This window comes from Cheilinus undulatus, linkage group 6 (assembly GCF_018320785.1).
Source record: "Cheilinus undulatus linkage group 6, ASM1832078v1, whole genome shotgun sequence".
Lineage (NCBI taxonomy): Eukaryota > Metazoa > Chordata > Actinopteri > Labriformes > Labridae > Cheilinus > Cheilinus undulatus.
The window spans coordinates 39,317,508-39,333,410 of NC_054870.1; the positions used below are offsets into that span (position 1 = coordinate 39,317,508).

Here is a 15,903-nt window from a genome sequence, read left to right on the forward strand (position 1 = left end):
ACTAGATGTCAATCAAACACAATCACCATAAAAATAGTACTATTTTCTCTTCCACCATGCTGGATTCTACATTTGTTTTTACAGCTATAAAATGTACAACACTTCCACACCTGAAAAGCTTCAAGGTCCATTATGGCTCTCTTTAATCCAGCCAAGGATAAAGAACAAATGAGTGTATACACAGGCACATAGCGAATCGATTAAGCAACGTTAAACAAAGTCTCATTCCCCAGAACGTGGCAGAAAAGCCAACGCTGGGTTTAGAATAATGAGCGTGAAGTTAGATTGGATGAAACAGGGGGAGCTGTGTTAGCACAATCCTCTGGCTGTTGGCAAAGCCCCCGCAGCTCCAGATGGACTAATCATGCTTGTTCAAGGCCATCCGCTGGTCGGGGGAAGGCCTCGGTCTGCTCTGTGTCTGCTCCAGCTCGACAGACAACTCAGCGCTGCTCAGTGTTAGGAACCCACAAGAAGCCTGGCTTTGCCTTCCCAGAAGGATGAGACTTTTCCCCTGGAGCTCTAAAGGTTGGTAATAAAAGGTGACATGAGGAGATAGTTGCAGGGAAGTGACAGATAGATTCAAGATGGTGTTGAACATCAAACGCAAGATAAACAGATGGAGTTCTGAGGTTGGGATCGTGGGTTAGTAGCACCACAGTTTGGATTGAAGGGAGGGAAATGATTTTTCCATGTCCCACTGTTTCATTATTCCCAGATGCTTTAGGTAATCTGAACTGGAATAATGGAAGCTGAAAGGATCAGCGAGCAACAGGGACTCTGATTATCTCAGAGAGAGTAAAAAAACATTGAGCCTTGTTGCAGATGGGAATAAAAGTTTAGCGTTACTGCGGGATTGTCTCGCTGCATGGGGCTCATGAGTGTCAGGATGTGTGGGTGTAAGATTGGCCTTAACAAGTGGAAACCCAGTGAAAACCATGATGACACATTTAATTCATACATCGAGATATACGATTCCACTGTGCAGACTTCTCCTGTGACATAAAAAGACCTCATTAAGTAACACAGACATCATTTCACCTTGAACAGAGTTCAAAGTCTAGTTCAGTGTTTCTTATTTCAAGTCCCAGTGTCACACCAACTCCCTGTCACCACTGGATTCTCTCACAGACAGAGGAACAGCAGATGACTTGGCATGAAGACCGAATTATGTGCAAAGAACTTCGATTTTCACTTGTGCAGCTGAAGTTGTCTCACAGACGGTACGATCACAGGCAACACTTCACAAACTTAACCTAATAAGACGGTGTTAATGAGACCTGATGGCAATCCAGCAAGTGCAGTGGAAGCCTAATTGTTTTTTAACAGCCAACCAAAGCTGAGCCAACATTCGTCAGACATATTGAAACCACACTGTACTGTTGTGGCGCACAGGATTCCTCAGCAACATTGTTGGCTTACATTTAGAGGAAAAGACAAAGAGAGAGTGCATGTGAGAAGACAAAGTGAGTGCACAATAGAAATAATGTACTTACAGTCGAGACAGGCCAGGGTTCTTCTGAAACAGCAACTCAGGAAGCTGCTGCAGTTGATTACGGTTCAGCCGCCTGCGGCAGGGAAAACATACGATCAACCAGTGACTTTGTGTTTGTGTGTCTGTGCATGTGTGCCCTTGTGTAGGCCGTGAATAATTCTGCTTGCTGCCGTAGAATCGGCTTAGCCACAGGCTATTGTGTTTCAGTGTGCACTGAATGTCACATAAATATCCAACCGAAAGTTCAGGGGAATTAAACTTCTAGTCAGAAGACAGCGCCGTAAATTATCTCTGCGCTGTTAAATTACAATGCTGCGCCCGGTGCTCTGCTCACTTTCCCAGGAATAGCAACATTCCCATTTAAGTCAGTGAATTACATTCACTAGTTATCTGAACATGAACACATTTTATCTGGGGCCATATATCAAAACAAGATGTTCTTAAATGAAATAAAGAGAAAAGGATGAGTCTATTCGAGCACTGCAAGAGAGGTTGGTTGGCAGCAGACTCCATGTCAAACAACTAACGTCCAACACTTGCAGGCTTTATGCAAATACAACAATTAAGACAACGAGGAACCAACTGTGGCTAATCTGTTGGGAGCCACAACTCTCCTCTCTCCTGAATGGCTCAGCAGAGGCACATGGGAGTGAAAGCGATGGCTATGGCTGCAAATGTGTAAGGCAGGTCTGATGCCGATACTTCAGACAGATGTCGGGAGCCGAGCCACTCACTGTATACACTGAGAAGAGTGCTTAGCCAGCTGAGGTGGAGATTTAGTGTACATTTGGTATTAATGGTCTGCTGCATCTCTGTTCACACTGACTTAAATGTACCTGCTGGTGGGTTAGCTGCTTTTAAACATAAGAGAAACGAGCCGCCTAATTTCCACATTGGTCTGGCACATGGATATGTCTAGCCAATGTTTGGATCCGCGCATGGCCTCGAGGTTTGGTAATGTAAATTGTTAATGTGGCTTAAGATCAGGGGAAAGCCTTTTATAAATGAACCACAGTGTGTGCATGACGGCGTGTGTCCAGAAAGTCATCTGCTGTGCAGGTTTTCTAGTGGGTAGCGCTATTGATTTGCTAATGAGCTGGTTTTGAGGTATGGTTGACTGTGTTTGTCTGTGTGTTTTCCCAGCCGGTTTACAAGCTGTCGAGGAGTCCTGGTGCTGTCCAGATGAGCCGGGTCTGCGGTGGGGGAGGCCTCTTAAGCCCACACATCCCACTGAGGGTATTACTGTCTGGCTAAGCTAATAAAAAAATACTCCCAGCCCACGTTATACCCTCTTTGCACCAACCTGACCACAATGGAATGACAAGGAAGTGCCTCATACTTAGTACACCATTTACAATCGGTTCCTCCTGTTAGTCTCATTACAAGGACTGAGTAAGATCAGTGGAAGGGTGGGATTTTTATTTGAAGTTGGATGTGTTGTTTCTGTCAGGCTATCTACAGACACCCCTGGGTGGTACTCACAGTCTCTCCAGCTCCTTCATGTCATCAAAAGCCCCACGCTCGATCACAGTGATTTGATTCTCCATCAGCTGCCTGCAGAAAGAAAGAGAGCCTTAGAAACGACATGACACAGTCTGGCTTTGACATTTTTATGAGTCTGTGGACGGTCACTCAGGCTTTAACAGAGTATAGGAGGCTTTGGGGGTTTGGGTGGCGAGACTTCTTGCGCCGTGTATATTCAAGCCGGTTGCAATATATTCAACACCTCTCCCTCTCTCACATACACAGGGCAGTGGTGTGGACCGGGGGCACACTGAGGAATCTTGGCAAAAGAAGCAGAAATAGCAGCCAGGAAAGTTTCTATGGTGGCTCACAAAGTGTGGGTCCGGGCTCTGGTGTGGTCCTCTGGGTGTAGCGGCTGGGTGGAGACCAGACGAAAGGTGGGAAGGGGGTCAGAGAAAGCGAGAGGGGAAACTGAGGTGGGCTCTAATGTTTTAATGATTGGCACAATCAAGGGAAAGTAGCCTGTGAGTTTACACGGTTGGACAGTATCAAAGTTACAGGCAGCACATCAAGGTTGTTAGTCATTCACAAACAAACACACAAACATGCACACAAGCAGGAACACATCCTTTCCTCACCTATACTGCCAAAGCTAACGCTCAGAAAGGGGGCTTGGATGGTTTTGGAAGTGTTACAATAACACAAGGCCAGGAGGGAGAGAAAAGTGTCCAGCAGTTTTAAAAGCAACAAGAGCCTTCCTTCATTACAAATACAACTGTTCTGTGTTGAAGGCAACCTCTCATGTCTCCTGTGAGGCCGCGCCATGCTGCAACTCAGCAGTCTGGGCTTCCTTCCCCATCGAATATAAATGCTAATCATTGCTCGCACTCCATAAACATGGAGAGAAAAGTGCAATTCACCTCCGATCTCTTTCTCATGAATTTAGATGGATTTGGAAAAAACTGCGATGAGTACTTCTGAATTCAGAGAACTTTTTTTTTTTTTTTTTTGTAGGATCAGTCAAAGGGCATGCAGTCTTCTCTGTTTTGATTTCTTTTTTCCTTCTTTCTTATGATGTTTGCTCCTTTGTTCTGCTTTCCAGCACATGCATACACACTCTAGGGCTGTCTGGAATCAGAATTTTGAACTTATAATACCCGTGAAAGTCAAACAGTATTGATACCTGTTGAAACCACATCAACAGAAAGCTCCTAATCCTCTTGTTTCTTGTTTTATATGAGCAAAAATAGCAAGAAAAGTTCTGCACACTATATAAACTGCACAAATAGACTGGGAGAGTTTTTTTGAATCGAACACTGGCAAGAATTGGAGTCATTGTCCTCAGTTATCTCAAAATAAAGGGAACAGACTTATTTCAAAGTATTTCATCTTACTTGTCACTCATAGTAAAGTTTGTCACCATATCAGGCTTAAACTTTATCACATTCTTGTAAAAATGAAGTGAAACTGATTAGGGTTGTCAGCATTTATCATGATGCGATAAATTAAGGTCCATAGTTTAGTCTTCAATCTCATGCTTTATGGTCCCTTTTGGTCAGAGGTGTCAAGTAACTAAGTACAAATACTTCATTACCTTACTTAAGTAGAAATTTTTGGTATCTATACTTTACTGGAGTAATTATTTTTCAGCCTACTTTTTAATTCTACTCCTTACGTTTTCAAGCAATTATCTGTACTTTCTACTCCTTACATTTTAAAAAAAGACTCGTTACTCCTATTTCATTTCAGCTTGTTTTCACTCCGGCTTGTCATCGTTAAAAAAAACCCCAAAAACCTATCCAGAGAAATCGTGCCATCCAGATACAGTGCTTAACAAATTTATAAGACCACCACCCAAAGTAAGGTTTATGCCACAGCTGCCCTAATTAACAGCATTGATAATTACCAAAATCTTTTTTTATGTTTCTGCAATGGCTAATACACCAATATGTAGAAGCCCTTTAACCCAAATGATATTTTTAATGCTAAATATAATTATCATTATTATCCATGAATTTTCAAATCTACTGATTTACAAAAAATACCTGAAAAATAGTAAAGCACATTATTATTTCTTGATTAATATGTCAAATTATAGTTATTTACTTGCATTCCTGAACAGAAAAATGAGTTTTAGTGGTTGAATGTTATGCTTGATTCATTTCTGACTTCTCAGAGAAGCCCAGTGAGCCGGCTCAAATGCGGGTATAATAGGGTGAATTCAGTTTGAAATTCCTCATTCCTGTTCTAAATGGTAAAACGTGGAGAGCTCACTGGAAATGAAAGAGTCCGCATTAAAGCACTTCATGATGTTGGATGGTCTCTGGGACAAATATGACAGGTGGTCTAATAAATTTGTTAAACACTGTATGCAGCCTGATACGAAGATGTCCCCGGCAGAGACTCAAGAGAACTGGAGCGAAATGTCCCAACCAAGCACCAGCGAGGAGGTTGGTAGTACACATATATGGTTCTTGAATATATTTGCATTGCACTAAAATGTGTTCATTTTTAATGGGCACAAATGAGGCTAAAACAGGTGCATCCCAAATTTTTCAACATTAACATTTTAATATAGCATTATAGTCATTATGGCCTTTAGAAAAAAAAAATTGGGGGAGATGGGGTAGTGCACTATAGGCCCCTATGGTGTGGCCTAAGCTTTTGTCCTTAATGGCCTTTTTTCCCCCTACATTACTTTTACTTTTATACTTTAAGTAGTTTTAAAACCAGTACTTTTACACTTTTACTTGAGTAAAAAGCTTGAGTTGATACTTCAACTTCTACAGAAGTCTTTTAAACCCTAGTATCTATACTTCTACCTGAGTAATGAATGTGAATACTTTTGACACCTCTGATCTGTGATGACTAAAACTGACAAAAACTAAGTTTAGTTTTTGTCAAGATGACAAAAACTAGACTAAATTGTAATCTATAGCCATTCTGCCTCTCAGCTGTAGAAAGCAGGGACTCCAGATTTTGCAGGGTGCAGAGAACACACTACCATGACTCGGTACCAGATTTAGGAAAGAGAATAAATGCTCAGACTAAAAGTAAAGAATAAAATGTGAGGACTTGTTATAGACTAAAACTGGACTAAAATGTTTTTGAGTTTTCATCGACGAAAATTTGACTAAAACTAAAAAGCATAGAAATGACTAAAATGAGACTTAAACTAAAATGCATTTCTTTAGACTAAAACTAAGACTAAAATTAAAAATAGCTGCCAAAATTAACACTGTTATGGAGGAGGGATGGGATTAAATAAATGTGTACTTAGACAAAATCATCAAGTGTAGGATGATCTTGTGCATTTTTTGTTCTTTTTTGTGTAACATTACAATTTCCTGCATCATTATTTTGCTTTTTTCCATGTAATAAATCAATTTAAACTTCAAGTTCTTGCAGTCAAATGTTGGATCATGTTTATTTGATCAATGAAACGACTGACATCGATGATGATTTTCGACAGCAATGTATTCTTTCTTTCTGTGGCTTTCTTTCCAGGTGGGTCATGGGGGGCTCAGCTTGTCTTTGATACAAGTAGAGAGGAAAACCCGCTGTGAACCACTTTTTGGTATCAACCATTTAAACAACCTTAACACACACTCATACACAAGAAATGCAAATTCAACCAGCCCAGCACCCAGCTCCAGACGTCTGGAGCTAAATCAGCTGTGTTGATTCTAGCCTGACAGGATGGATGGCAGCTGACTGTAAAGATAAACCTCCGTTCCTGTTTGGCTCCTTCTGAGGGTTGCGCTGGGGTCAGTGGGATCAGAGGTCGACCCGCTGTTAGTCTAAATGCTGCTGAGGTCGCCCCCCAGTACACAGAGACAGACTATTTCCTGGTCACACACTCCACATAGCTACATCATTGTGATCATGCATCATGTGTATGGTCGGCTGGCATTACAAGAGTGAGCTGTGTGCTTGCATGTGTGTGTTAAGAGTAGCACGGTGGTGACTGTGGAGGAAATCAGAGGTTTGGGAGCAGAGTAAGGGAAGTTTGTCTGCAGTTCCCTCTTTCAAGGAGTTGTTTCTTTCTTACTTACTTATGACAAGCTGCCGACATGAAGACATTTAACCTCCATATGGGGGAAGGAGGCGGTGCAGGAGAGGAGGCATGCACAGGGAGACAAGGAGGAGTAGATACACGCAAGATGGGGAAGACAGGGAGGACGCTTGAAAAAGTCAGGCTTTCAGGGAAGTAGGGATTACATGCAGCTCGTGTTACATCTAATACATGTTCAGGTCTACACAGCTCCCCTCTGGCAGAGTTTTAACAACTATACTCATAAGCGTGTGCACACATATAGACACTTTTATAGTTACTTTAATACCTGGAGTCACAAGTGCTGTTTAATTTCAACACACAGAGGGAGTCAATGACTTCACCTGAATGTGTTAACACTGTGGAGAGGCGGTTTAGGACTGGTGCTTTGTGTACACATTACATGTTGATGCGTGGGTACAAAGGGCAAGTGATTGTGTGTGTGTCTAAGGGGCAGAAAGTGCTACTATAACAGACAGAAAACAGTGAAAGAGAAGTCCATTACTTCACTAACTGCAGTAGCTTAATGTACTCTGGAGTAGGACTCTCCACAGAAGCATCTCCACTTCACTGGCTTTATGCTAATTTGAGCAGCGAGTCAATGCAACCTGTGAGCTGTAGGGTTAGCTAACACTCAGGTATGCATGGGTTGGTGGACTCATGTTGGCTCGATACAAACATGAACACATGAACATGAAGGGGAGTACTTACAGAACTCGGATGTACTTGAGTCCGGCGAAGTCACTCTTGGTGATGCGTGTGAGGTTATTCCCATTCAGCTCCCTGCAAAGACAGACACGCAAACATGTATGAATAATTCATCTTTATTCTCCCTCTGAACCTGTTCAGCCTGGTGACTGAAGGAGCAGACGGAGGCATGGAGGCATCTCAGTCTACTGATACCTGAGTCAAAACTGGAGCTGTGCAACACACACAGCCATACGTGCACTACATGCACACATGAAGTGCACACACAGCGCCCTGAGCTGTTTGCTAAAGCTTTCTACTGGTGTAATATATGCCAAGGATGTTCTTAATTGCTGCAGGTTTTATGAAATGCAAATTGCTTTAGATGAGATGTGAAATATAACACAGGGTTTATTAATGGGTAGAATCAGGAAGGCTGTGTTCAAGGGGAGTTCACGCTCAGGTTTAACTCCACAGGGAGATATTAGGAAGTCCTATTTAAATGGAAGCCACATTTGAGCTGCCTGTTTGTCTTTCTTTTCCAGCCCTCTCCTACCGACACCCACAACCCCCCTCTCCTCACTCTGTCTGCCTCTGCCCTGTCCTTCTACCATTGGTGGGGATTAGCAGGAGCCAGCGAAGGGGATTTGGGAAGGGCCACGAGGCCAGAAAGCTAAGTGCTGTGGATATAATGGGAGCAGGCTCCCTGCTGGGAGCCGGCCATCACTGCTGAAGACAACACAGACGAAATAGTTAAAAAGGAGAGATGTACTGTAAGGTTCGTACAGGTTAAGTATATCTAAGGGCAGGAAACTCATTGTTTCAGAGAGTTGTGTATCTGATAGAGAATGAAGAATTTCAGTCAGTGGTTTTCTCTGATCTGCTTTTCTTCTGTTTAACTATAAATGCTGTGTTTTTTTGGTTTGTCATCAACATGGTTAAATAATCGCATGGCAATATTTTCCCTCATCTTAACTAAGTATGGTTGTTTTTTATAGATTTGTTTCACCTCATGGCATTTGAATGTTTTACAAAATCACCACTGTGATGCTTTTCAGCAAACTGGTGTACAAATCTAAAATATAGGTATGGCTTCAATTCTCCAAATATATTTGCCAGAGGAAAACCTTTTTTAAAAACATTGTGAATTGGGATCTGAAAGGTCCAGTCTCTGGTTTATCCAAATTCCTGGCTACCATTACTCCACTAAGACAAAAGAACACTCCAAGCAACTCAGAGAAAATATTATTAAAGAGTATAAGTCAGAGGATAGATACAAAAAAATCCAAGGCACTGAACATCCCCTGAAGTTAACTTAAATCCATTATCAAGAAACAGAAGGAATATGGCGCATGAGTAAATCTGCATTGATCAGGCTGTCCTCACAGACTGAGCGACCAAGCAAGAAGAGACGAGTGAGAGAGTCCACCAAGACACCTATTCTGAAGGAGTTACAAGCTTCAGCAGCTGAGATGGGAGAGACTCTGCATACAACAACTGTTGCCCTGGTTCTTCACCAGTTAAAGATTTATGGGAGAGTGGCAAAGAGAAAGCCACTGTTGAAGAAAACTCAGATTAAATCTCAACCAGAGTTCAACAAAAAGCATGTGGGAGACTCCATGGTCAAGTGAAAGAAAGTTCTTTGGTTTGAGTCCAAAATGGGGCTTTTTGGACATCAGACAAGGCACTATGTTTGGAGGACACCAACACTACACAACACCACAAACACACCATCTATACTAAGCTTGGTGGTGGAAGCATCATGCTGTGGGACTGCTTCTCAGCAGCTGGTCCTGGAAGACTTGTGTACAGCAAAATAAAGGAAAATCCTGGAGAACAATCTAATTCAGCCTGTAAGAGCAGTTTGGGAGAATATTTATTTAAAAGCAAGACAATGACCCGAAATATATGGCGAAAACGCAGAAACGGTTCAAAGACAACAAGGTGAATGTTCTGGAGTGGCCGAGTCAAAGCCCAGACCTCAATCCAATAGAGAAGTTGTGGCTGGACTTGAAAACGGCTGTCCATACCATGCATACTGCTTGAGCAGTTTTTCAAAGAAGAACAGAGTAAAACTGTAATGTCCAGATGTACAAGCCTGACTGAGACCAATCCACACAGATTTAAGTGTGATTGTAACCAAAGGTGCAGCTGGTCAATACTGACTTGAGGGGGGGGGGGGGGGGGGGTATTTTTGCAGTCATTTATTTTAGCTTACATTTTCTAATTTAATTGCCATTACTTTGTTGAAATCTGTCAGTATTTTTTGTGGATTGTCAGATACACAGATGTGTGTTGTTTTACACTTTCTAAGTCATTGTGGTCCTAAGAACTCAAATCTTTTTTCACCGCAGAAAGCTGACATTTTGGTTGTTCCTTGCACTTAACATTAAAACTAGTTACTTAACAGAATAAACAGACAAATAGCTATCAACAGAGACACCTTCATTAAAAGATTAACAGTCAACAAAGTTTAATGTTTTGATTAACTGTGTCCACCTCTGCTAATATAATATTGGTTTAAAATTCTGCTTTCACAACTGTGGTGCCTTGGCTGCAGAGAAAAGAGAAAATAGCCCTTTGTAATCTAATGATAGAGAAAAGGAAGCAGGCAAAGCAGACATCTTTCTGTGCTACTGCAGTTTCAAAGCATTATCGGGACTCCCTACCCTGACCCCCTGAAGCCCCCACCTAAAAGAACAACCACAAAAACTGGCTCCAAGTCCAAGCCGAAAGCGCTGGTCTCTCTCCCTCAGCCATTCTCTCCTTCTCTGGTCTAATGACCACTCCAGGGACTGTAGCGCTATGCAGTAAGGAAGAGAGCGGTCATTACGGACAGATGGTTGTGTGCGTGTGTGTACACAGGTGCATCGACAGGCCAAGCGACAGGGCCACGGGAAATAAATAATGGCCTGGGCTTCATTAGGCAGAGGCTCGGCTCATACACATGCGGTACTCATTACAGGTGCTTACATACACATACACCTACACACACTTCTGGATTCACAATGAGCTATCTTGAGGGTGGTCACTGCTGAAGACACCCGTAGGACATGAAAAAGGAATTAGATAGAGGAGGAGAAAGGGAGGAGAGATGGTTCAAGTGAGGGGTGGAAATATGAGGAAGAATGACTCACACATAAACAAGTGAAACCGCACTTTTCTCCTCCAGCAACAAAGTCTTCCTTTACCCATTAATAAGTGACATGCCATAGTTTCTGCGTGTTAAAAGCTGTTACGCAACAACTTCCTAAAGTGTTTTGAAAGTTTTGGTGACTGATCTAAATTTACTGTTCCTTGAAATGTCTTCAGACAATGCTGCATTATCCCACTGAAAGTGCCCGTCCTTAACACCATATTGTCCATGCACCTGCTCCCAAATGCTGGTGACATTTACACCGAAATGCCACCAGAAGCCTATGATGCTTTAACTAGTCAGGATTCACACTGTTTATGGCATATTCTGACCTTTCCCACTGGCATTTTGCAACAGAAAACCAAGCAATATTTTGAAGTGCTTGAAATTACCCAGGTGAAAATCAGGTTCTTGAAAATTGCCCGAGTGATAATGATCCCTCTGCTGCAAAGATCTATGGTTCGTGCATGCAGACATGACCTTCTGCAGCTACTCTTATCCTGAGCTGAAAAGAGCACAGGCAAATTGGTTGCTGGAGCATTGCACTTCACATTAAAAGAGAAATGTAGACACTTGGCTTTATTATGAGAGCACATGGTCCTTATATAGAGTTGCAGCTTCTTGTGTTTGACCCGTCTGATGTCTCCTGACCCAAGGGAGGATTCTGTCTCTTGGGAAAATGGCCAAGTTACTCCCATCTGTGAGGATGCTGTCTCGCTCAGGTTGATAGAAAGTGGCTGGGATTCACATCAACTTCAGAATGGAAAGACTTTTTTTTATGCGCATACTTTTTATTTGCACACTGTCTTACAAGGCCACCCAAAAGAGGGAAAAAGGCAGGAAAGCTTTTTGAGGCCCAACTACAGAGAGGTTAGGGCTGATTTTGCATCTTTGTAGTGATGGTATTATACCACAGTATTACCAAATTAAAAGAGCTATTGCTTATAAATGCATATTCAGGTGTTAAAACCCTCCTCCTCCCCTTAAAACAAGCCTTTGATGTAACATTTAACTCATATCCAAGGATAATACATTTTATCAATCTCTATGATCTGATTTGTTACTGTTTTGTCTACAGTTTATACTTTTATTTGGAATATATTTTGTGAGTTTTATTGTCTTCATTTGAATGGGATGTTTGCTGTTCAAAAATGAAAAATCAATAAAAACATTTTGATTATTATTATATTTGATCAGTCTCTCGGCATTCACCTTCTGTTTAAATGCACATATAGATTAAGTTTCATTTCTCACCTGCTGAGGTGTGACAAACTAATTCTGACAACACATTTCTGGTTGTGGGAGTTCACAATTAAAGTGCTCAAGCAAAATAACAACTATGGCCTTTTTTATTGCAAAGAACTTGTGAGAAATAGTGCATTTGTCGTTGATCTAACTCAGCTTTAGCAGAGATGCCAGCAAGTGTACCGAGCTATGGTATTTACAGCTGCTTCTCTAACCTTGTTTAAAGTCACAGCCCACTTCTTGGAATCATCATGAACTTAAAACAGCTGAGTCATGAGTTAAAAGACAGCTTTAAGCAGTTGGTTAAGCTTTTATAAAACGAATGGCTGCACTGGCTCAGGATGGACCAAGTCCCTGACAGCTCACAGCTTGTGTTAAAGGCCTAGACATGCTAGACAGAGACGCTGTGCAGCGTGAGTACACTCGCTGCTTGTTGCTGTTATTATACACATTAAACTTGGAGAGGAAAGAACATGTCTTGCCTCATTAATTACACTGACACAAACAGGTGGTGTTAGGCTTCCTGCCTAGCTGCTCTTTAGTGTTGGTGTGAAACACAGTGATGACTGAGCTTTTGTCTGTCACATATCACTCTCCTACGCTAATGGCAACATTGGTTATGTCTCATGTTTGCACTATAACACAATGTATGCATTTAAACCATTGATGATTGTGTTGCAAAGTACATTCCATCATAGAAATCTGTTGCATCAACCTTGGTACTGTACTGCTCTGCTCCACCAGGCCCATACCCCATCTATCCAGGCATCCTCAAGCTGCCCCATCCACACTGCCTGTAGGTGCCCTTGGTGTCTGGACTAGCCCACCAGGTCCTGGGCCCCCAGTATACAGTGAGCTGGATCAGGCCCAGGTGCCTGAAAAAGTGCAGTTCCCATTCCTGTGTCAGACAGCTGACCCCATCCTTGCTCTCCTGAGCATGTCAGCAGGCATGTGATACCCGAAAATGCACCGAAGAGAAGTTGTCACAAAGGAGTCCAACCTGGGCCTCTGGCCATCAGCCAACGTCCTGGCCTCACAAGAGTATGGTAAGACTGGAAAGCCCAAGGGCTGAAAGAATCTGACTTTCGTCCGCATGCTCAGACACCGGAAGCATCACACTGTCTTGCTCAGTGAACCCATTACCCCATACGCAAGTTCAAGTCTGCAGTTGATCTCAGGCTTGCAGTCAGCAGATCAATGGATTACGCTGCCAAAGAAGGTGAAATGCTCTACAACTTCCATACAGATTCACTGGCAGCATCCAAGGCATCCCTGAATGCCTGGATCTTTGTTCTGGTTCAGGAGATGTGCATTCCCAACGCCTTAGCCTCCTCAAACAGCTAGTTAAGAGCCCCCACAAGGACATCTACAGTCTCCGCAAGGATCACAGCATCATCAGCAAAGTCCAGATCAGTGATCTGGAAATCGCCATGACACTCTACAATTCACTGCCTCTGTTACCCGTCACATTATCCAGTCCACAAAGGTACTGAAGAGCATAGGAGCTAAGATGCACCTCTGCCTCACGATGACGGTACTGAAAAAATAATAGAAATCAGCTAAAAATATAGTTTTTTAAGAATGTCTGTTGCCCCAACCCATATACAGAATTTCAAGCACTAAAAGCAGGTGGCCTGGGCTTGAATCTGACCTGTGGAGCTTTTTCTATTACTCCATCCATTGTCCTGTCTCTCAAATAAAGGCGAGCCTAATAACTAATCTTTCAAATATATACACGTCCATCTTAATTCCAAGCAATTCTTAAAATTGCACCAGCCTTTTATATAAATTTGACATCTGGGCAGGCCCATTGTACTCAACTAGGCCAGTAGGGAAAGTTGGGATTCCAGAAAAAAGGAGAGAAAAAGGAGGGAGCTGGCAAAAGCATTTGACCTAAACTTGCTAACAAACTCTTGTTCTGTCAGCCTCTAATGCTGTTGGAAGCCAGGCCACAGGTGAAAGCTAGCCAAGGGCCTGGCCCTTTAAGCCACTGATCCGATGAGCATGCATTGATAATATTAAGGCACAACTTGGGAAAGCCCATTCTCTATAGACCTTTCAGGGGCTTGGCAACTTCTGTAGTCATCCCTGCTCTCTACCACCTCAGAGTTTTGGTAATATACCTAAAAACAGTTACTTCTCTAAACTGGAGTCAGTGATGCTTGTCTGTGTATTGACTTTAAGGCAACATATATTAATGAGAAACAGGATATAGAGCCAAAAAAAGCAGATTTTTGGAAGTAAAAAACAATTTCAGCAAGCTTCTTTATTTCCTCTGTCTTTTCATCCTTGTATGTTTCTAATTACCTTTGTGTACACATTTGATGACTCACATATTGTATTAAGTTGCATTAACCTTAAAATACCATAAGGACTGCAGAGGAAATTAACCTTTATTTTTAGTCCCTGCATTTGAAAATATAAACAAAACTAAAAGTACATGGTATAAATTCCTTTAAGACAAATCTGCTGTTTATTAGCTGCTATAGGAGTCCTTGTTATTTCTTTGCTTTGCATGAGTTAAGTTAAACAGCACATCATGTTTACCTTTTTGTGGACAGATATTTAGCAGCACTGTTTCGGGTGTTGTTTATATTGCAGGAAGCTGTATTCAGAGATTATATTGTACCACTCACAGTTCCTACAACAAAAGATTTCTACATCTAGCTTCATCAGTCAAACTCATTCCTTCCTCTGGAAACTCTGCAAGGATTCCCGGCACATACCCACTTCCTGGAGAGCAAGTGGATTTATAACATCACTATCTAATCCCTCTTCATCTTCCATCCCTGTCTGATTGATGCCTGTGAGTACTTCCTGGTGTACCTTCCCTCGGGTGGACACGCGGCAACTACGCTCCACATCTCTATAATTCAAAGGGGCTCAGAGCGTAGCTACAACACTGAAAAACTCATTATGTTTATTTCTGCCAGCTGCTGGGGTCCCTCTGCTGAAGGGGACCTGGTTTGAATTGAGGAACGCTATACAAGGAATAAACCCAGAGACTGGAGGGAAGATAAGCAAACACAATGACTCACTAAGGACTGTGAACAGATGCAAACATCCACATGTGCTTTGTTTAATAACAACAGATGAAGTCACTGTGAGACAATCGCTGGGTTGACTGGTAAAGACTGGGTTTACTGGTAATTCAAAGATGAGTTACTTAACCTCCTAGGACCTAACATGGACATATGAAGACATTACATTTGGGCTTTCAAGCAACACAGTCATCATTTCTGCTATCAGAATCCATGAGATAATCGTCTGGAATTTCCAAAGAAGTTCAAGCCCTTGTTTGGATTTCTTGATATTTTGGGGAGCTTGTTTAAACAATTTCAAGTACTTTTGTGTAAATATGATTATATACTCTGAGAGTTCCTTATACACCTTTGGAGGGAAAATATTACTTTTAATTTTTGGGAATTTTCATGGAAATTTAGAAAGTGTATTAGTATATTTTTAAGGGTTTTTAATTTGAATTTTTGGGGGGAGAATATGCTTTGAAATATTCAGCAAGTTTTCGCTGAAATTTCAGGGAATCTGTATGGATGTTTTGGGAAACTTCATTATTTCATGGAATTTAGGAAATGTATTTGTAATTTCAAGGGTATAAAACTGGGATGTTGAGGGGAGGATTTGCTTTGAGATATTCAAGAATTCTCGTGGACATTTCAGCAAATTTGTGAGGATGTTTGATGGAATTTTTCAATTTTTGGAATTTTAGGAAAATACATTTGAAAATTTAGAGGAATCTGATAGAGGTATCTAATTAGAACATTTAGGGGGAATTTGCCTACATTTTGGGGGGAATTTGCTTGACCT

General features: G+C 41.8%; 1 protein-coding gene across 2 annotated transcripts in view; it reads right to left on the minus strand.

Annotated features, from left to right (window-relative positions):
- Nucleotides 1–15,903, minus strand: part of slit1a (slit homolog 1a (Drosophila)) — a 166,955-nt gene that overhangs the window by 132,791 nt on the left and 18,261 nt on the right. For both annotated transcript variants that reach the window (XM_041789473.1, XM_041789472.1), the window contains exons 2-4: nucleotides 7,722–7,793; nucleotides 2,975–3,046; nucleotides 1,494–1,565 (exon numbers count right to left, since the gene is read on the minus strand). In XM_041789473.1, coding sequence (XP_041645407.1) covers nucleotides 1,494–1,565; nucleotides 2,975–3,046; nucleotides 7,722–7,793 — 216 coding nt within the window. The remainder of the gene's footprint in view (nucleotides 1–1,493; nucleotides 1,566–2,974; nucleotides 3,047–7,721; nucleotides 7,794–15,903) is intronic.